At 35.7% G+C, this 23,501-nt stretch overlaps 1 protein-coding gene across 4 annotated transcripts in view; it reads left to right on the top strand.

The window, feature by feature from the left end:
* Positions 1-23,501, top strand: part of LOC149084713 (F-box/LRR-repeat protein 20) — a 39,314-nt gene that overhangs the window by 3,963 nt on the left and 11,850 nt on the right. For 2 of the 4 annotated variants that reach the window (XM_089235136.1, XM_089235137.1), the window contains exons 2-15: positions 1,333-1,430; positions 3,342-3,409; positions 4,810-4,864; positions 6,398-6,472; positions 8,538-8,632; positions 8,951-9,019; positions 11,903-11,998; positions 12,119-12,245; positions 12,615-12,689; positions 17,661-17,791; positions 20,381-20,441; positions 21,966-22,010; positions 22,187-22,243; positions 23,165-23,377. In XM_089235136.1, the coding sequence (XP_089091262.1) occupies positions 1,401-1,430; positions 3,342-3,409; positions 4,810-4,864; positions 6,398-6,472; positions 8,538-8,632; positions 8,951-9,019; positions 11,903-11,998; positions 12,119-12,245; positions 12,615-12,689; positions 17,661-17,791; positions 20,381-20,441; positions 21,966-22,010; positions 22,187-22,243; positions 23,165-23,377 (1,197 nt within the window). In that variant the 5' untranslated portion in view covers positions 1,333-1,400. The remainder of the gene's footprint in view (positions 1-1,332; positions 1,431-3,341; positions 3,410-4,809; positions 4,865-6,397; positions 6,473-8,537; positions 8,633-8,950; positions 9,020-11,902; positions 11,999-12,118; positions 12,246-12,614; positions 12,690-17,660; positions 17,792-20,380; positions 20,442-21,965; positions 22,011-22,186; positions 22,244-23,164; positions 23,378-23,501) is intronic. The other 2 variants (XM_089235138.1, XM_089235139.1) reach the window with 1 other exon arrangement.

The raw sequence follows: 23,501 nt of genomic DNA, 5'->3' as shown, positions 1-23,501 counted from the left end.
CAATGAATTAAACGTTTTTAATTAGCCCACTGCATTTACCTTAAATAAGAAGTAATCTTTAGAAAAGACAAAAAAAATTCACCATGCCCAAGCTATGCTCAGGATGAGCCAGAATGGCAAATTACATTTGCCCAATCTTGGCTCAAGTAAAACAGGAAAAGGGATCTCTCAGTGCTATGTAAGTTTTGAATTTCATTCATCATTGCTTATTATCAACATGTGTCATTGCCCTTAAATATTTTTGCTATACTAGTATGTATTTCCTATCAGTAATTTCAAAACACATATAATCAGAGATAAAAAACACCAGAACCTCAGTGAGTTTAACACAAAGCAAGCAAATCACACAGTATTTTTATGAGTAATCTTAGAGCAGTAAAAAATCAGTACAGATCAGTGTTTTCAAAAATATGAAGTATATTATACTATCTATGGAATTACGTATGTTACACACCTTTTTATCATTACTGGAAGGATAAATGCAATTTTTAAAAAAAAAAGGAAGAAAATGCCAAGGAAATTTGTCAAACAAAATAATATTGAAGTCTTTCTGAAGCCAAGATAAAACCTTGATTTATAAGCAGATATTCAACTTCCCAGAATTCAGCTTATTGTGAATTGTCTGTGTTTTGGACTGTTTTTCTCTGAAAAAAAAATGTTGGATCCTAAGAAATTTGACTGGTGACTATTTTTTTTCTGTAATTTCTGGTTTAGAACCACTTTTGCATAAACAAAAAAATTAGTAGTAAATTGCAAGATATTGGTAAAAATTTTTTTAATCGAAAAAAAAATTATAATGATAAAATTGCAAGAAGTAAACGTGAGTACCCCAAGGAACAACTGTATTCTTCTATTTTTTCCTGACAGTGCATTGTTATATTTGTAGGATTGATTGCACAAGTCAATTGAAATTTTAAAAATAATAATTTATACTTTGTTGATATTAAGAGAATGATATTTCAATGCGAGAATGGTAAATTTGTTTAGTTTATTGATTAATTAAATTTTTTTGATATCGAAACTTCTTCCATTGCGATCTCATTTACACTGAAATCTGACTGTCTTACATTTCTCTTTCTTTTCTTTTTTTCACAATATGTAGATATAAAAATTATTCAGTATCTCTTCGTCAGTATGTATTTCATAGATATCAATTTGCATTTTCACCACCTTGCATTTTGTTGGAATTTTTGTAGACGTCCCTTTTGATTTTGTTTGTTTATTCCCCTCCTTTGTAAACCTCATTTATTTGTTTTTATTCTTTTTGTTTCGTTTTTTTAATCGCCTTGCATTTTATAAACTAGTACAAATAGGCTTTCTATCTATAAATAGAATACTGGATTATAAAACTCGGATGAACCAAACTATGGCAGTATATTCTAAACCAGGACGGATAAAATATGTTTAAAAAAATTAGAAAAATGGCAAAGGTATGTAAAAAGAGGCTTTACGACTTGTTTCTTGCATGTCTTTTTTTCTCTTCCTCTCCTTACGTGATTGTGAATTCTTTTCTCTTTTCTTTGGTTTCATTTCCTGTTTTTTTAATTATTATTAAGCATTAGTATTTGAGTTATTGCATGAAGTTGTGGCTCATTGAGCTTATAAAGCTCATCAGGCTTTATAAAGGATCACACTACGAAAAACATTCATTTGTAATGAAATATGTTCTTGCATAACTGCGTCTATGCTTATGCCTATGCATGTACACTTATTGTTTCCATAGAAATATGTATCAAATGTGATGGTTGTACGGGAGGCAAAATTAATGTTCTTTGAATAATTTTTATTCGTATCAAAATGAGAATTTCTTCAAGCAAGAATTTTGTTCAACTGAACTGTGAACATTTTGAAAAGAGAAGTCAGGCTTTCACAGCTGGAGTTTATTATATAATCTATACTTTTCGGGCTGTTATACCGTGTTCAGTGCTTTTTGCACGCAGACATCTAAAAAAAAATCTGCTGTCACTGAGCATGTTCCCCTTCCAAGACATCCTCTCTTCCAACATGCATTTCTAGTTCAGGATGAACCGCAAAGCAATCGATTGCCAAACACAAAGGAAATTTCAATAGGAAGGAAAAAGGGGTGCATTTGAGCAAAACATGGCAACCAGCAATATTGAAAACCAAGATTAGGGCGGCTAAGAGACCAACATCAAATTCGAATTCTCCAATTCAAATTTTGATGACTCTGATCTCCACCCACCCAACCAGGAGCCGCTTGAGTATAAAAAAATGGCTCCCGTTTTGAATCGGGAATAAATCCTAGGTCCAGGTCTAATTATCATTCAAGTGCAGAATATGACAGTGGTCTGACAAAAATGATCAAATTATTTGAAGCCGCCACATCATACAAACTTGTTCCACATCACAAAGACGATGTTCTTCCACGTCTTCAGTCACAGCATCCATATATAATGATTTTACAAGGAGATCATTTCCAAGAAAAGTGTAGGGAACATTTTTGGTCAGCTGAGGAACAGTGCAAAACATTCAGTTTTGGGGTTATTAAATAAAAATCAGTCATTTTCTAACATTTTGGGTGAGGAGGGACCCCAGCTTCCCGAAAATTATAGCCAAATGATAGTTGTTATCAAGTGAGTTATTAGCCAAAATGACTGATTAGAAAATGATTGACTCGTTGTGACCTCAATACTTACTAATGGAAATTTCAACCAGAGGGGGGGGGGGGCTCATACATTAAGAGGATACTGATTTTGTAAAACAATAGAACTTCTCTATTTTGAAGAACAAAAAGTAATTTCTCAAGTTGCTTAAAGGGCTTGACGAAATCCTAGCACCAAGTCACCATAGGCAGACACTTGAATGGCTGAGGTAGGGGGAGGGGCATGATTATAGTAATATAAAGGCTGGGGGAGGCAAGATGATGTCAATGCATTTTTATGCATATACACTAGATTAGTCAGCTGTTACTGATGCTGAGGGGAAGCATTGTTTCCCACTAATTCGGGGCCTGAAATTTTCAATGTGTTTAAAAAATATTTTATGTTCGAAATATATTTTGTTCATAAAAAAATATGTACAATTTTTTTGTTTTTGAATAATATGTGTGTGTTTTTTTTTTGTTTTTTTTGGAGATTCTTTGTCTAACACTGGGGTTACACTATAAAAGTGTTATGAAAGACCTTTTACAAAATCTGAAAAAAAAACATCCAATAAGTCTATTGGTTACACTACCTTGAATGTAACTAATACTCTTATTGATTGAATTGTTCAAGTTTTATAAAAGAACTTTTATGAAACTTCTATAGTGTAATCCCAGTTTAATGCATACAATACATGCCACACTGAGCTCGATCAATGCATATTCATGTATTTCATAGATTTGCAAAGTACTGAATGATGAAGAAGCTTTGATCTATAAGAAACTTCCCAAAGAATTATTACTGAGGTATTTTATCATAGTCAGTCTTCTAAAACGTACAATTATTTTTCTACATTTTTCATATGCATTTTGTGGGTCAGGCGCCTTCAACTGTTGGCACAACGGGGTTGTCATTTGTAATTTTATTAAAGCCTGCAGGCCGCTAAGAACTTATTTCTGATGTTCTTTCCCAGATTTGAACCTGTGGACTTTAACAGTAACCTTCATGGTGGAAGATGAGCATCTTACCACTACTACTTAACCGAACATGCACTTGTACACATTCTCCTACGGAATTGCATCTTACTACTACTTCTACTTAACCGAACTTGCACCTCGTTCACATTCCTGTACAGAATTTCTAACAAATAATGGCACATGCCAGAATGTGTGATCTGAGTATATGCTTGGCCCTAAGGTGTTTATGTTGTCAAGTTGCGCTTGTTTCGTGTTCGTGCTCCCATCTGGCTTCCATTTTCTGAAGTAAAGATGGAAATGCTTGGATTTTCATGTTTGGTCAGTATCGTGTTGTAAACCTGCCTGCACTTTTTCAGATGGGAGACCGGCTCACATTTGTGCCTTGAAGCTTGAAAAGCATCTTACCACTGCACCACTCAGGCAGAGACCTATATGTGTCATCATGAAAAGATCAATCCATTAACCATAGACCACAGTTCTTTAATTTTCCTGGGACCCAGGTTATTGGCAAAATCAGAGTCCTTTTTGAGTAAAAGTAGATCCCTCTTGAAAAAAATTAATTTATGAGCCCCTCCCCCAATCATTCACTGGTATATATTTGAATCAAATAATTCATTTCTAAAAACATGTTTAATGCACAATGCTAAATTCAGTGAGGAGAAAAACTATTCTTACTCAGCACAAGATCGCTAAACCCTGGAGATTCTCCCCTCACAACCTTAGAACAGTGTCACTTCCCGCTGTTTGGAACCAGACAACTCGACCTGGGGATTAAAAAAATCATAGGTGTGAATGGTATCTGCAATTTTTGAGTGCCTGATGGCCAAGTAAGATAGATAAAAATTTTCAAGTGAAAGAAATGTTTGAAAAACCGCTCTTTTTTTTCACAAATAACATATTTTGACATGCTATGATTGTTTCACACTTAGTCATGATTGATTATTTGAAAGCATTTCATAGAAAACTGCAGATGTTTTTTTTTGTTAATTTATAGATGGAATAGACTCATTTTGTTACATGCAAGTATACATTCATGCATAAATGTTGTGACAGCAAGATCAAGTGCAACCTTACAAACTTAACATCTACTAAAGTCTACCTGTTTATTAATACTTTTTTTTTGGGGGGGGGGGGTGTTGAGTTATCAAAGTCCCACTGTACATAGTTTGATTGTAATCATGAATGTTAGATTAAATTGACACGTATTTACAAAAATATTATTTTTGCAGAATATTCTCTCACTTGGATGTTGTCTCATTATGCAGATGCGCCCAAGTTTCCAAGGTAAATTGTGTTTACTAATTTTATCTCTTGGTCATACATTGTCTGCATATATATATATATAAAGCCTATATAATATAGGTATTGAAAATTGAAACATCTCAAATCAGCCTCAACTTTGTGTGTTGTTCTTGCCTGAAAATTGTAGTCAATAGGCCTATACGTCTTCTGTAAAAGCTTTCTGCTCAAGCCACTGCTATTTCTCTGTCCTTTGAGTGAGAACTTATCAAAGTTTTAGTATGTATGCACACAGATTATGAAAAAACCATGATGATTTAAAAAATAAAGAAATCAAATTTTTTTTATTTAAATCAGTTTTTAATGATTTAAGTAACATTTTGTAAAATTTAAATTAACTTACAGTTTATTAATTAAAACATCTTATTAATCATTGAGATACATATTTTTCACCTAAGCTCTTAAATTTAATTTAGCATTAATGAGTAAACTAAAAAACGAATGATATTAAACGAATAATAAACAAACTACAAGCAAGAAATATGAACACTAAAATTTTAAAAGCCTAAATTAACTAATTTAATCACTAAGCCTGAATTAACTTCATGAATTAACATTTTTCTTGTAGAGTGCTTAAAGTAAATGCCTGGGGGGGGGGGGTAACTCAATATCAAATATGGTGCAGGTTTCTCGATTTACTCTGAGCAACCAAAGGGTCATTCGTCATCAACTAAATGAAAAACATTCTATTGACCAGATTATTTCTTGCACATTTATTTATGCAATGGATGCATTTATTTTGATGTGTTTCATACTTCCATGATGTTGCTTAATAATTTACACATTTTTAATTCTTTCATAGATTTAATGAGTTTTGGTTAAGAAAAACGAGCAATCTAGACTTTTCACTTTTCATATTAATTAACAAGTTCAACTCCAACATATTTATGTTGGTACAACATCTATTATTATTTTAAATTAGTAATTAGGGAATAGTATTAAAGGCTTTATACAAAACACAATTTCTGTTTATTATCATCACAAGGACACCCTGGTGTCAGGGCTGTCTCAAGAGCATCATGGGCCCCCGGGCCAGTTGGTTTTCCTGAGGCCCTACCTCATAAATTCTAGAAAATTTCAACCAAATCTCTCATTTTTGTGAGGCCCCTCTTCTCTTCAAGCAGCCGGGTGGACCCTCATGTGTTAAGACGGCACTGCCTGGTGTCCCTATTGCAATGTATTACAAATCCTGAATGCTGACATATCTAAGTTTAGCTCCCTGTATTCTCTTCAATTTTTTCCATGCACAAGATTTAGAAATAGAGCAGCCATTTTTCTACCTTCTAGGAAAATTAGGTTCAAGTCTATATTTACGTGATCTTCTATATCTCTTTTAATCAAGAACTTTTCCACATTTCAATAACATGCATACCATACTAGGTTACTTCTACTTCAATAGTTCAATATCAGTTAATACAAAGGAAAAATGAAATTTTAGTTTTGCGATTTAAATCAAACTGATTTAAATCGGCGTACCCTGTGTGTATGGGTATTTTATTTTATTTTTATAACCTTCAGGCATGGAATGTCTTGGCTCTGGATGGAAGCAATTGGCAAAGAATCGACTTGTTCAATTTCCAAACAGATATTGAAGTGAGTTCTCTTTTCATTTTATTTTGAATGATCAGCTATAAATTAAAAATTATCATTCCCTGAGATCAGAGTTACTCCCTGGTGTTCATTGACAGCTATCTGACGACAAGTTTACAGTAAATTTCTGAGCCCATTCTTTGCTGATTACACAGGGTGAACGTGACGTGTTCTGTGAAATAAAAGGGGGTAATAGACAAGCTAGAGTAGAACATGAAACACCCCACTGACCCTGTGCTATCTCAAACCATTTTCAAGTTATAGTAGATAATCGATTATCGAAAAAAAAAAATGTGCCAAGTCTGAAAATACCCGAATTAATGAAGTATCTGAAAGATTCACACATGAACTAAATTCATATGTAGAAGGAACAGAAAAAATTCTATAAAGTGACATCATTTTTATCAGAATATCTGGATTCAATGGCGAGCTACAAGCAATGAAAGTTCAAAATCAAATCGTTGCCTAAATTTTTAATCGGAGCACAATAGCCCAGATTACTTGCCTAAAGTACCAAAGGATGTTTAGAGGTGTCGCAAGTTTGATACCTTGTTTGTCCTTGTCAGAAAACTTTCCTGACACGGGTACAACAGAAATGGTGACATGACCACTGAAAAAAATGCTACCGCAGGGGGTCCCCTATTGAGGATTAGCGCACCAACCTCTCGATGAGTATAAAAACAAGCCTGCCGTTCGGAATCGGCAATAAATTGTAGATCCCGGTCTAATTAGCTCTAGTGTGCAGAAAATGACCGTGGTGCGACAAAAATGATCAAATTTTTAACCCCAAATTCTGCAAACATCCTTCTAGTTACAATTGGTCAAATTTACCAAAAAAAAACTTGTCCATTTCACTAGCGTTCAAAGGATCCTACAGTAAACCATATCAGTTCAGGAGAAATTAGCCTTTTTCTTGCAATGCACCACTGAAATCTTGTCAAAATAGTTTTAGTAGGTTTTGGTGAAAGTTTTATTTTCACTTCACCAATCTCTATAAGCACCGAGACTCAGTGCTTGTAGCTTGATATTAAATACAGATATCCTGTAAACAGAGGTAGCACCACCTTATCACCTTTTAGGATTTTTGTATGCAAAATGAAGTTGTCACCAAAATCTGCAACTGCAAATTCTGAATTTTCATCAAATATCTACTTCAACAAACCGTGACTTCAGGGATGTATTGCAAACAAAAGACTAAACATCTCCTGAACCATAACACCTATATGGTCTATTGCAGACTCCCAAAAGCTGGTAGATTATCTGAAGTACTCAAAAGCTGGTACAATAGACAAGTTTGTGGTGAATGTGACCCATTGTAGCTAGAAGGGTGTTTGCAGAATTCAGAATTAAAAATGTTGGCGAGGATTTAATTTTGAACTTTTCCAATCTTTCAGCGCTTGTAGCTCACCATTAAATGATGGTGACTCTGATGAAAATGATGTCACTTCATATCATTTTTACTGTTCTTTCTAAATATGAATTTAGTTCATGTGTGAATCTTTCAGAAACTTCATGATTTCGGGTATTTTCAGACTTGGCCTATTTTTTGTCAATAATCAATTATCCACCATAACTCAGAAACAATCCGATATAGGACACTATTGGTAAGAGGGTTTCACTTAGGAATGTCTGTCACCCCCCTTTCATTTGGCAGAACATGCCGCATTCATCCTGTGTAGGCCTGGGTGTTCTAAGAATCTAGATCGTGGCATTCCAATTCAATTTTAATTCTTTTGATGACATGTATCACATACATGAATATATCAACTGATATTTAGTTTGAATATATCAACTGACATTGAGTTTGAATATAATATGTGATGAGCATACGTACTGATTTCAAGAAATTTTTTGTCATTTTTATTTGATCGTAAATATTCTACCAACAGGATGAATGATAGATAATTCTTCTTTTCCAAATATTACTTCATATATGAGAATCTTCTTCATTTGATAGTGCTTGCTGATACCCACGTCGATGATGATCTTATGAAAGCTAGAAATTATACTTATAGAGATTTTTTTAATTATCAATTTTTTAATTTTCCCATGTTTATGTAAATACTAGGGATTGGTTGTTGAAAATATTTCAAGACGATGTGGTGGTTTCTTGAAAAAACTCAGCCTCAGAGGTTGCCAGAGTGTTGAAGATGCTGCTCTTAAGTATGATTTTTTCCCCTTCTTAGGATACATATTTCAGATGATTTTAAGACAGGATTAATGTCGTAGGTTCTTATGTTTTTTTTTTGTTTTTTTTTGTAGAAATTTATTTGTGGCTTCCAAAATTTGTTTGAGCTGTTATAAGGGACAGATTAAGTTCTTTCCCTGGGTTAGGCTCTTTCATCTCAAAAGTTTGATGACCCCTGGTATAGTCAGTAAAACATGATAACTTGATTCTACCTGCTTTTTGCATACCTCATGAAATAAAACAACTACTTCATACTAATCGAATCAGCCGTATTCATTTTATTTTGATTGCAGGACATTTGCACAGAATTGCAATCACATTGAGGAGCTGAACTTGAATGATTGCAAGAAAATTACAGATAGGTATGTTTTTTGTTCAAGTTCTTTCACTTTCTTCTTCTGTTCTTAAAATTTGATTCATAATCATATTGTAATAATATACTAAGGTTGCACCCTGATCATCTGAGCCTCGATAACCCAAATTTTGGATTATCTGAAGTATTTTCATAAATTAATTTTAAAAATTAGGTGCATTAAAATAGTGTTCAAGGCACCTCTACAAACCGGTTCTCAGATGCCACAGCATGTAAAAGAGCTCCTTTGTTTGGTCAAGACCTATATAAGACGGTGCGGTGATGTGGGATTTGGCATGCTACATACTAAGCATCTAACATCACAACTTTGGTTGTGAATGTTAGAGCAGGGTTTCCCAAAAATAGACCTATCCTGTAATTGGGGAACGGAAATCACAAAAATTAACAAAACTCACTACACAGCACTAGTTATTAATCTACAGGGTGGGTAAAAAGTCCATAGAAACTTCAAAAATGAATGAAAACTGGAAAAATAACCAGATCGATACACCCTGGATTTCAAACATCCCCATAACCAGAAGTCTGCCAGTGTCAAATCTGGAGACAGAGGAGGCCATGAAAACCTGCAATGCCTGCTAATGATTTTGTCTTTCCCAAACGTCTGTATCAGGAATGCCTTGACTGTAGTAGCAGTGTGACTAGTTGCTACGTCTTGCATAAACGTGGCGGTAGAAAGCATATCTTTCACGCAAACATGGCTCAACCTTCTCAGGCAGAGAAGCGTTAAATAACACTGCACATTCACTGTAGCTTTTTTCTACCCATTTACTTGGCAATGCGTTTCAAAGAAGAAGGGTCCTATGATGAACGAACCTGTGAATTCACACCACACTGCCACTTTTGGGGAATGCAATGGTATCTGTGTGTACTTACGGGGATTAGACATCGCCCAGATGTGACAGTTGTGGGTATTAACGTCACTATGAAGCGAAAAATTAGCACCATGAAGCGAAAAATGAGCTTCATCTGTCCACAAGATATTAAAAACCCAAGTGGGATTCTGTTCGATTTTGGAGAAAGCCCACCTCGCAAATGCTTCCCTCTGTATGGTATCCACTGGTAAAAGTTCATGGCATAACTGCAATCTGCATGGCTACAGATCGAGGATTCCATGAAGAATATTGTGTACCGAGGATGGTGGTAAGCCCAAACGTCTGCCAGCTTCACGAGCAATGCTAGTCCCTGCAGTTGATTCGGACACTAACGATTCCATTTCAGCTGCAACATGCAGCGAACGTGCCTCCCTTAAACATGATTGCCTAGCTCTTACACGATCCTCTAGCGTCCCAGTTTCCTCACACCACTGAACAAGCTTTATTAGGCCTGTTGCTGCTGAAGGCCCTTTTCCAGTCCCCACATTCTTCTGAACTCGGAATTCACGTAAAGCAATGGTGGCTGATTCCTGGTTCACGTAAAACAACTTCACCAACAAAGCTTTATCCTTCGCACTCAGCATTGTTGTTCACATACACGGTTTACAATGGTGAACTGGTTTTAAATTAGGAGCGCAAGTTCTTATAACCGTCTCATTTGCATATTGCCACCGAAGTCTTCACACCAGCACCATCTATTTTTAGTTATTTTTTCCTGGTCTTAAAAATATTCCCGTGACCTTGCAATGATAACCGTGCAAACCGTTTTGTTATTTCAGTTATTTGTCTGGTCTTCATGAATTTTTATGGTTAATACAAACTTTTTTGACCACCCTGTATAAGCAATAAGCCTAACAGAATGCTCCTACTTTCTAATAATGATTAGAAGTGTTAGACTTCATTGTGGGTGCTTAAAGTTACTTTTACAATGGCATATTCATTCAATCAAACTGAGCACGACTCTGGTCTATATCACCATAGACAATTTACTTCCAATTTACTAGTGCCCCCCCCCCCACCCCCCCACCCAACTTCAGTGGTTGAAAATTTCAGTATGGCAATATATCACCAGAGTTAGTGTGCAGTGAAGTAGTCATGAACCAGACTTCAAAGCTCAGCCACCTCACAAGCAGTTGTCTTATTGGCACTGTTTTTGAGCGCTTGCGACAGTTACTTCTATGGTACAGCTTGCCCTCCCACAAGTAAGGTTCTTAAAGTGTAGTCAGTGGGCCTTTGTGTGGTAGGCTCCCAGTTCAGCCCACATTGCTCGGGTGAGCCCTTGCTGCCATTTTTGTAGTTGTTGTCCATCTGAAATGTTGCCCAATGGATCGTTTGTCTCTGCAGGCCCCCCGACCCATACTTATGGTCTTTTTCTCTGTTTATGTTTGGTCCCCCGGTGGGCCCTGCATTCGCATATTTTTGCTCTGCTGAGCTTTGAATTTTGTTTGGCTTTGCTGGTTGACCCAAGTGCCAACCAATGGGTTGTTGGTATCTGCGAGCTCCAGTTACACTTCTTCATGGCCTTCTCCATCTAGGGCCTCTAGTTGGGCCCTGCTCTAACAGAGTCAGTAGCCTTGACTAATGGCTCAGTTTCAGGCTTGCCAACTAGCTTTTGTACCAGCCAGTGAGTACCTAAGTCTCTCCATAATCTTTGAAGACCCCCCCCCCCCCACTTCCCTCAGGTGGACCCTGCTTTCGCAGAATTAGTCATCTAGGCTTTTGGTTCTATTTCAGGTTTGGCTCTAGACTGTTGTTCTGGCCTACTGATCTTTGATCTCTGCGGGTCCCTTGACTCTTCTTCTTGGTCCTCTTCTCCATCTTCACTATAGGCCCCAGGCAGGCCCTGCACTCACATGAATCAACATCTCTACTGTCGTCTCAGTTTTCAACAGCGACATATGAATATGATTAGTTGTCTTTGCTTTATTTTTGATCTTTGCTGGCTGCCTGTGTTGCAAAAATATCCATAATGGCTTGACCAATATTACTATTTTTTCCAGCACATGTCTCAGTTTGAGTAAATATTGTCCAAAGCTGATGCATCTGGATCTTGGTTCTTGTTCCCAGATAACAGATGAATCACTTAAAGCCATAGGGTAGGTATTTTTGGATATAATGAAAATTTTGTCTAACAAATGAACTGCATGTTTCCTGTTCTACGGAAAAAGTTATAAAAATATCTTACTGTGCCTTTTTCATTGTTGAAATGAATTTAGGGAGGGTTGTCCCAATCTCGAACATCTGAATATATCCTGGTGTGACCTGGCCACAAAACATGGGATTGAAACAGTTGCTGCTGGTTGCAGAAAACTCAAAGTTTTTATCAGCAAAGGTTGTCTTCAGGTATGTTCAATGTTTCTGTGAAAGTGATCATCAGTAATAAATTTAAATTGTCTCTAACAATTCTTGGCAAATTGAAAAAGTATTTAAGTTCCAGCCAAATTTCTTAGGAGCCAAGTACGAGTTTTGCAATAATCCATATGGAATTTCAAGTTCTGATATTGTTTTTTTTTTAGAATTGTAATCATTTAGTTTTAATGTATCAAATCAGAAACTACTTCCTGTTTGGAAATGTCAGTTTCTTCAGTAAATGAATTAGAAAAATAAAAATTAATGATTGACCAAATATCACAACAATAGAAAATAATTTCTATAGATTGTAATTGAAATATCATTTTTCTAAGACATTTTGATGCATTTATATATCTTTAGGTTAACGATGAAGCAATATATGAATTAACAAGGTATTGCCCTAATCTTCAGGTTCTGAATCTCTTAGGTTGCAATGTAAGTACAAGTGTACAATTACCACGTTATGTTGGTGTATATGTTATGGTCAAAGTATCATGTTTTCTGTTTGTGAACTGGTCATTGTCTGAGGTGTGGGCAATGTGAAGTGACTGACCACTTACAGACTTTGGAGTTGTACCATGACATATACTTTTCTATTGTTAAAATTTTTTTTTTGTTGTTGATAAAATTGTGATTATATTTTCGTTACAACACAGATAAATAGCACTAACATTATCATAGACTAAAACAGCTTTTATCCCTCTCAGACCCTGTAGCCACAAGCAAGGTGGTTGATTTTCTCACTGTAGATATTCTTTTTAACCTCAGAGTTGAGCCCCAACTTAAAACAATTGTGTGTGTTTTGAATTAGAAGTATGGTGAACAGGGTTTCATTGATGTGGTCGGCTGAAGTTGGTTTTCTGTGGTTCCCAACTTCAAGGCGCGAATGCGAGCCGATCTCCCAGTTAAAAAGTCTCGCCACAGAGAGCAACAGGCCTACAACGTTACAAATATTCAATCATTACACTTCACTCACAATTTGAAGTATAGATGGCAGCACTGAAATATCATACACAACACTAGCTACACACTCAGACTGTTAGGTGTACACACTCACTTTGTTCCAGACTCTGCCACGAAGCTGGACTGGAAGAGATCTCGGAAACGGGATAAGTTCGGTGGCAGAGACCCTGGCTTTCATTCATTCAGGGTTTCATTGATATGTATCAATCAATATATATATATGTAGTATTTTTTTAAAAAAAATGCGTAGTATTTAAATTAAAACAATGACACGTGGATTCAGCAGCAATTCCATAATATCAAGAAAAATGAGAATTTATTTAAATTGGTGGAAAGCAGATGAGAGCTGCTGCCACCCTTTGCAAAAGACAAACCTCAACTGAAGCGAGTATATGGGTGTCTTCTATACACTCCTATGCAGACAGTGTGACCTATATTTACACTACAGTTCTCAAGCACATTCTAAGAATCCGAAAACATGGGGGGTGGGGTGCATCTCTCTCCAGCACCTCGTACAACAGGGGAACGTTTCTTTACACGTAGTATACTTAGAAATACAACATATATCTGATATTTATTTAAAAAATATCATGACATATGATGTTTTCAGTCAAAAGTGGTTTGATATTTTCATGGGTATATGAATTTTTCAATCATAAATTAGTTTATATGTAAATTAATTTATGATTAATGATATTATGATTTATGATAAATGAATTATGATTTATTAAAAAACAAGAATATTCAGTCAATAATGCTCTGACATTTTCAGTTTCATATTTTCAGTTGAAAATGGTTTTCATATTCTCAATATTTTCACTCAATAATGGTTCAATATTTCCAGTCAAGAATAGGCTGATGTTTTCCATTCAAACAAAAATGTACTGATGTTAGTGGTTTCATATTTTCAGTCAAGGAAAAGTATAGGATATTTTCAAAAATATTATATTTACAAAAACCTGAGTTAAATGTAAAAGAAGTATTTAAAGTAGGCTATCTCATTAATAAACATCAAATAGAAACTGATAAATTGGAAATTTTCTAAATTTTAGTTTACACTTCTCATGAAAACATTTATAATCAGCAATGGCTTGACTGTTTTATCTAAAATATTGAATCACAACTTTCGTGTTTAATGCAAAAAATTGTGTTAAACATTTTGTATTATTAAAAATGTCAGATAAAGGTTTTTAGATTAAGGATATGGTCTAATTATTAGTTTACATCAGTGGTTCTCAACCTGGGGCCATATGGCCCCTTGCGGTCCTGGGATATTCTAGGGGACCACGGGAAAAAAATCAGAAGAAAGGTGATCCACGACAGGTGGTGAAGGGAGTTGTAGAGAGCTGTGAAGAGGAAAGCTTTAAAAGTGAAACATGGTTGAAAAATATTACTACTTTCAGAATTCATCAGATCCGTCCATAGAACCAGGGGCATCTTAACCCTTGGGTCTGCTCCCGGGTCTTCCTGTCTATATTGGAGGGAGGGGACTGTACTATATGGGATCTGGTACTATGATTTTCATATGTAAGCTGTTACTTTCAGCTAAGTATGGAGGGCCGCCAGAGCAACGGTTGATGTGTTGGGAGGGTCGATTTATCGTGTATGTTTGTTGGATCATTCTGTATTTTACACAGACCGTTTTTTGCAATATAATTTTACCCCTGGGAGAGATGATAATCCACCATTTGAATCTGTGCCTAGCCAGGATTCCAGAGATTGATCTGATTTATTAAAATTTCATTCATAATAAAATTATTTTTTACGTGGTAGAATTATCGGCCGCCTTGAATGTAGGCGTACTCAGATGGAAGTATCCGAGGAACTTGGAATTGCCCAAAGTGTCATCTCTAGGCTTTGGCAATGATTTCAAGATAACGGAAATGTCAGTAGACACGTTACAGTACAGGTCGCCCCCGAGTTACAACGCCGAATGAAGACCGGTATTTGGCAGTAACTGCCAAAAGAAGCAGACGGAGCACAGCATCCGACCTGTCTCGTCAGCTATCTGCAGCCATGGGTACCACAGTTTCAAGGCAAACCGTGTACAGACGTTTGGGAGATATTGGTCTATATACTCGCAGGCCTGTCAGATGTGTTCCGCTCACGGCAACTCACTGTCGGCAGTGATTAGCCTGGAACATGCAATGTGGACATCGTCACAGTGGGCTTGTGTGATGTTTTCCAACGAGTCCAGGTTTAGCTTGCAGTCTGATTCACGTCGGACTTTCATGTGGAGAACGCCAGGTACCCGTTACCACCAAGACAACATCACTGAACGACACCGTTATGGTGGTGCAGCATTGCTCGTTTGGGGTGGAATTATACTGGATTCCAGAACAGATCTGCATGTTCAAACCGGAACCATGAAAGCCCAAATTCATCGGGACATCATTCCGGAACAACATGTACGTTTGTTTAGGGGTGCCATGGGCGCAGAATTTGTGTTTATGGATGACAATGCCCGTCCTCACTGAGCAAACATAGTAAACGAATGCCTTGAATCTGAGGATATAACCCGTATGGAATGGCCAGCATTCTCACCTGACTTGAATCCGATAGAGCATGTGTGGGACATGCTTGGCCGACGAGTTGCAGCCCATCAACCACCTCCTACATGTGTACCGGAACTTCGGAGAGCATTGCTTGCTGAGTGGAGTGATCTTCCCCAAGATCAGATAGATAATTTGATACTCAGCATGCCTAGGCGTTGTATGGACTGTATTTCATCGCATGGGAGACATACAATGTATTAACCATCATACCAACCATGTAATGGTAAGTTTTTGTAAAGGAGATATTTTTTACAATTGCTCCAGGGAGCAAAAATCGTAGTTTTTATGAATGGTATCATACATACACCATCGTTTTTGTTTTTTATCTTTTGTTTAATAAATGGGCTTTATGAATAAGTAACATTTGTTTTGTTTCTGAACCTTTATTTGCCGGAGCTGGCATTATCCTTAATTTATGGACATAAGTGTAGATCAAACCAAAGAACAAGAAGCCCTAGAATTAAACCAGAAACTAGTCATCCTCAATGAAACAAACCAGGCTTTTCCGGTTATCATTTAATGAACAATTCATAGCTTTCTGGATGTTAGGTTGATATAGTTGATTTTTTTTCTTCTGGCATTTCATTTGGTCCTATTGAGAGTATTTTTGAGAAATACATCTCTTACAATGTCTGGGGGGGAGGGAAACAAAGCTTAAACTTGCATCTTCTCACTACTTGACTTGCGCTTCTCTGATAAGATCGATCAGCTGAGCAAGATGTGTTTGGTTGAACAGGCCCATCATTTGGGGGGGGGGGGGCGTTGCCCCCGGCTTTTGAAAATACACTAAAAATGGAAAATGGTATATATATATATATATATACAGTTGAATCCTGTTATAACGAGTCAGAAATCACTTTGCTAAAACGAAATTTTGTTATAAAGGAATTCCAGGTCTTTGCATTGTTCCTATGTAAATTTATCTGGGGGATCAGAAAAGTGTTCATTAAAATGAAATTTTTGCTGTAATGGTATTCGTTAAAACAGAATTCGACTGTATATAAAATTATAAATACATTGAATACATGCTCTTTGCCCTCCCTACGGAAAAAGTTGAAATGACGGCCCCGTGGTTCAATAGTTTTATTGCTACCAATCAAACAACTCTTGCTCACCTAGTTCAATAATTCATTATAATGTATGTTTCTTTAATTTATTTGGTAACATGAGATTCGCTTAATGTAATAGTGTCTAACCTTTATGTACTTGGGGTTACATGCTTGATTGTTTGTAAAGGCAGCAGCACAAATGTTCATATTTATTTCCAAAAATTACTTAAAAAATTAGTATAGCAACTAGTGGATCACCTTTCCGAGGTGCTATGAGAATATGATTGAGAGTTCAGAGCCGTTAGGTTAATGCGAAATATCTTCCTATGTTCTATAATAGTTGGTAAAGGATACACAAAAAAATTTCATTATGAATTTGTGAATGCATGTAAAACAGTATGTATGCTTAAAGACACTGTAACCAGTAAAACTTGGTTACAGTTATATTAACTTAGACTTGATCGTTTCCAGGTATATCTATTAGTTCCTAATTATATCTGGCCAGACATTAATCATTCTGCAAAATGCCCTTTTTGCACGTATGCAATAACTGTGACTTTGTAATGCCCTGACTGCCGACATTGACCATAATGTATTCTAAAAAACTTACAACTTTTTTTACAAGTGAAAAATTATATATCTGAGGATTTGTGTGTATAAAATATGAAAATCATAACATGCTTAAGTTAAAAAAGAGCTTTTGAATTGAATCTCAAATTAAACATTGAATCAATATTTTATCAAAACACAGTGACCTACATGTTTTTGTTGAAATTAAATTGCTTAGGTTTTTATTTCTGACATCACCGCTCATTTTAATTTTTTTCTTCACTTTGCAGAATATTACTGATGAAAGTATACAGTGTATGAGTCAAAACTGTTCAAAACTGTATTATCTGTGTCTTTCAAATTGTAATCATCTAACTGATGCTTCGCTCGTATGCCTTGGTCAAGGTTGCCATTATCTCAAGTGAGAGAAAATATGATCATACTAATGCATTTATATTACTATATTTTTAAATGTCTCACATATTCATTATACACTGGTGTAAGAAATTAAGAGAATTTGCAGACTTGGTCGATCATCTCTAGAACTACTGTACCGATTTTAATGAAATTTGATATGTACATACATTGATACAATACAAAACAAATAACCATTCAATAACACACGCATGATCGTGCGTAACACTCGTTGAAGTCAGAAGGTATGAAACAGCTGTTACAGAATAAACAAAAAAATGGGTTAATAGGGGGTATGGTCCCCTCTTACAGATATACAGGTCTCGCAGCGTGATTTCATACTTGAAATAAGGCAGTTTATCATTTCCTGTGGCAATTGGTCCCACTCGTTCAGCAACGCTGTTTTCATTCCCTAGATGGTTCCTGGAGGGGAGTACAATTGCCCTCCCCCAGAGCGTCCCAGACATGCTCTATAGGGTTAAGGTCTGGAGATCTGGCTGGCCAATCCATCTAGCGAATATCCTCACTCTCTAGAAAATCATCGAGCAGAAGAGCTCTATGTGGCCTCACGTTATCATATATTAAAATGAACTCAGGGCCAACTGCACCCCTGAAAAGGCGAACATAGGGCTCCAAGACCTCATCCCTATACCTCACACCAGTCACAGTGCCTCTTTCAAAGACATGGAGAGGTGTGCGGCCATCCAACATGATGCCTGCCCAGGCCATTAAACCTCCTCTGCCATAATGGTCGATTTTGCGGACATTGGAGGGTAGGTAGCAGATCCCTGGTTCTCTCCATATGAACATACGGCGAGAATCGGTGCTTAGGCTGAACCGGAACTCATCAGTGAAGAGAACGGTCGCCCATTGATCCATACTCCAATCTCTATGCTCTCTGCACCATGATAAACGGATTCTCCTGTCCGTAGAAGTGAGCGGGATGCAAACAGCAGGTCTTCTTGCAAACAACCCTCTCTCATGAAGTCTTTTGGAAACAGTCACCCTTGATACACGGGTTCCTGTGGCTGCATACAAGTCACGAGAGAGCTGAGAAGCTGTAGCACTCCTGTTATATCTCGCTATAATCGACAAATGGCGATCTTCTCTGGCTGTCGTGGCACTTGGACGACCTTGCCCAGACTTTCTCTCGATGGATCCAGTATCCTGGAACTGTTTCCATAAGTTACACACGACGCTGGGCGTTAAATTGAACTCTCTACAAATCTGGACTTGAGATTGGCCTGCTTCTAGCCTCCCCACAATTCGCCACCTCATTCCATCATCTAAACGTTGGTGGTTACTCATTTTTACTGTTACAATTTGAAATTAACCGATTGCTGCAAAATAACACCAAGAAATTTGCAGAGGTGTGCTAGCAAACGAAATGTGTCTTAACTTACGAGCGCTTATAAAGCCAGTTTCTCTACTGGCTCCACCTACACACGTGTACGCTTACGTATTTCACGTACAAGATTTGCATTTTTGTCTAGAAGCAGTGGTTTTACATTCAGTTCAGTTCATGAAATTCGATAGAATATGCAAATTCTCTTAATTTATTTCACCAGTGTATAAGATGAGCTGAAAGACTTGGACACATTTTAAAAATTTGTATAAAATCAATCAATTGTCATATGAAAATGTAGTTTGTGGTGAAATACTTGCATTGTCTATGAATTTCAAGGTCGAAGTTTTATTCCTTGAGTGTAAATAATATTGAATGAGATGCCAAACAAGTAATTAATTAAGACTCTTTCAGAATCAGTGTGTTTGGGATTTCATATTGTTCAAATGTTGCTTGAGCTACGTAAAAGCTCATTTAGTACACATGTTCAAATGTGGTGTAAAAAAAATCCACTCAACTCTGGAATGCACTGCATGGCCTTTATTAATTATAGTAAATTCCAACATGAAAGTAATTTTGCATGCATTAAAATTTACAATTTTTGTGTTACAAAAGTATTATATTGAAGAGGGTTGGGAATTTTTTTAAAGTTAACTTAGTTTCTGAAACCACAACTGAAATTTGGTGTGAAAAGGAAGGGGAGTATATGCGACATCTTATATGTTAAACCAAGGGACATAGAATTCACCTTTTGCTGCCTTCTGATAACTCATTCACCAATTTTGGGTAGGGCACCTCCAAACTGACAGTTTTCTCTGGGTAACCAAGAATCATCTTGGTATCTAGTTCTGGCTCTGTTTGAGTGTCTGTGTTTGTAGTCATTGTGATTGAATGTCATTCTAGAGCTGTAACTACACGGGTGAATAGGCTATGCTTTGGGGTCTGACGTCTGACTCTCAAGCTTTCATGGGCCAAAGAAATAGATGTACAAGTATTAAAATTGCAGCCTGGATTGTTCATCTAACCCAAGGCCTTGGCAATCCATGATAGGGCCATACATATCAGCATGACTTTCGAATGAGTGTATGATACATAAAGTCTGAGAAATTAATTTTGTTGCTGAATTTCATGATTTCATGTGATTTTTCTAATGATAAAAATCAATCAATATAAATTTCAGATAATTATCTGAATGGTATATTCAATTATAATCTATGTGATTCAAAAGCTAAACTTTTGCTTTTTCTTTAGAACCCTGGAGGTTGCGGGATGCTCTCTTTTTACAGACAGTGGTTTTCAAGCTTTAGCAAAAGTATGTATTTGTTTCATTGCATGACACTTTCATTCAACAAAGTATGAAGGGTCTGAAATTTCAGACATTAGCCAGAAGTGACTGGAGATATAATATCGATATCATGAAACATTGATATTCTAATTCCTTTGATAGTTAGGGTTACCATTAGCTAACCATAATTATAAATGACCATAATTATCACAAAAACCTATGCCAATTTGACAGTGACCCTGAATCGTGCCTTTTTCTTTGGCCAGTAATCTCTGGCCACTTCACAAACAGGCTGGCCAAAGCCCAAAATGCAGACATTGAGTGGGCAGCTGGCCATAAATTCAAGTTTTGGCCGTAACTTATCTATGTCTCAAAATAATGCACTCTTTCAATTTCTAATGTGTTTTCTTTCTATTTGCTTTATATGTATATATATATATATGCTTGAAGCATTAGGACCATCTTAGCAATATTATGGGCTTCAACCAATCAATGCATTGAGGCCCCCTACAAATCTGATGCAGTTAATGTTAATTGTTATGCAAAGCAATCAGAGTTCTTCTTCTTCAGATCATGCCTGGGCAAGCCTGTGTGTTAAAATGGCCCTGATAAGCAATTAAAGTACGATAAAATTTGGATTTTGCTTATGTGCAGAATTAAATTTCTGACTAATTGCAGTAAAAGAGTAACTGTAGATATTAGTTCAATTAATTTATCTAATATCTAAATGACATCAAATGATCTATTGTATATCTCATTTCTTTATACAGTAAAATCTCTATAAGTTGAATATGCAGGAGCCAACTAAATACTTCAAGTTATATTGGTAGTTCAACTTATCAGAAATTCCAGTTTCACAGAGAAAAAAATGAAAGGTTTATTAAAATAACAGCTATTACGAATATTGTATTTGTAAAACATGACAGACTACTGGAGATGAATAAATTTGAATAGATAAGTTATAATTCGTATTCAATCATATTTAATTATTGAATAAGAATATTTAGAAATAAACTAGACATACATACTGCATTATGAGAACGGGCACATACATGATATGCATATAAATGAAACATTATAAATAAAGTGTATGAAAGATTATTTTCTGTCAAAAAATGCAGTAACTAATTTTTGACTGCCTTTGTTCTCTTTCCTGAGAAAGTCATTCAATTTTGGCTCGTAGACAAATGAATCTGTTAAATTCTGTTACTGGATTCTATTGCTAAATGCTAAATTATATTGATAAATTCTAAATTCTATCATTAAATTCTATTGCTGAATGCTATTTTAAATTCCTCTCATTCTTGAAAATATCTTAAATGAATAGAAGAAAACTTTGAGTTTTAAGAGAAAATTTTAATACTAAATTACAGGAAAAAGTTCTGGAACTGAGTGGAAACTTCAACTGAAACAGATATTCAAGCTATCCGAGTTAGACTTATCACAAATTGACTCTATTCGAATCAAAAATTTCATTTCATCTATTCTTACTCTCTTACAAATATTTAATTTTACATTTATAATTGAAGTTATTTATTTTTACTTTCATAGAGCTGCCATCTTCTTGAAAAAATGGACTTGGAAGAATGTGTTTTGGTGAGGAAACACAATTTATTTTCTTTCTATAATAAATGCCATTGCTGAAAACAAACAGATTCAAACTGAAATTCCGATAAAACAAAAATTCTTGAACTTCTAAGGTTTTAATTTTTTTATTCTGCATATGTACAAGAGTGCTACATCGACTTAAATTTAATTGTTTCCTCCCACAGATCACAGACAGCACGCTGTGCTACCTTGCAGCTGGCTGTCCACGTCTCCAAAAGCTAGTCAGTATTTTATTTTTTGGTACATTTTCAGATTCCTATTTTTCTCTATTTATTTTTTATTTTTATTTCTTTTATAGTCTCAGTGGTACTTTGAAATTAATTTGTTCTTGAAAATTATACTCTCACCTTCAAAATCCCCACATACCAGAATGAGTCCCTTCACGGGCAGATACAAAGGGGGATCATTCCCTTTGTTGCCAATTTTTAGGATGAGATGACATAAGTGCGGTGCAACATAAGTTGGGTATTACTTTAATACTAATTTTTTTTTTACATGACAAATATTTTCTATGCAGGATAAAAATAGTGTAACTTACAAGATGAATGCTGTGCATATCACAAATTAACATTCTTATCGGTTTGATTAGCTTAAAGCTTTTGCATATTCAACTTTAGTGTGATGTTTTTCCATTTACTTTTAAGTTGGAACATTATTGCTTGATATATATATACTTTATATTGTATTCGTAACTCAGAGTGCTGGAAATTTGAAACACTTGCCAGTCAATGTATCACCAGGGGTCTTGTCCAGCTTTTTTTAATATTTTTTGTAGGTGTTCTGCGTTTGTGAAAATGTTCCGTATTTTTGTGAGAAAATTATCTTTTATTTCATGAAGTAATTTTATGCAAACCAAAACAATCTAGTTATTTTGTATGAAAATGGAAAATGTCATATTTATGGTTTTGTTAATTTGTATTTTTTGGAGGGTCAAAAAACAATTATAATTTGGATAATGTAAATTAATACATATAAGTCCCTTAAATTTCATGTAATTTTTTTAAGAAGTATTAACCTGTTAAGAAGTTTTTTAGTCAATACTCATGTTAATCGTTATTGGTGACCTTTCTTGTGAATGATATACAGAATAAATTTGATGTCTATCAGTAATTAACTTGCCTTGGTTTAAAATATAATTTCAGTCTCTCTCGCATTGTGAACTGATAACAGATGAAGGCATTCGACATCTTGGTACTAGCGCCTGTTCTTCCGAGCACTTGACTGTTCTCGAACTGGATAATTGTCCCCTCATAACCGATGCTTCCTTGGATCATCTTATCACATGTCAAAGCCTTCAAAGAATAGAACTCTATGATTGTCAGCTGATAACGAGAGCTGGAATTAGAAGATTAAGAGTAAGAACTAATTTCCACTTGATTTTGAAATACTTGCCAAGATTCCATTTGAAAATCTAAATTTCAGATTGGAGATCATTATAAAAATGTGTCTGTATTTTGTATTTATATGTTTAGTTTTTTT

This window comes from Pholcus phalangioides, unplaced genomic scaffold, assembly GCF_987345545.1.
Source record: "Pholcus phalangioides strain wild (caught in Gottingen) unplaced genomic scaffold, Ppha-v1.0 ptg000008l_1, whole genome shotgun sequence".
Classification (NCBI taxonomy): Eukaryota; Metazoa; Arthropoda; class Arachnida; order Araneae; family Pholcidae; genus Pholcus; species Pholcus phalangioides.
Note: the sequence above shows the minus strand (reverse complement) of the source record. Positions and strands in the feature narration are given on the sequence as shown.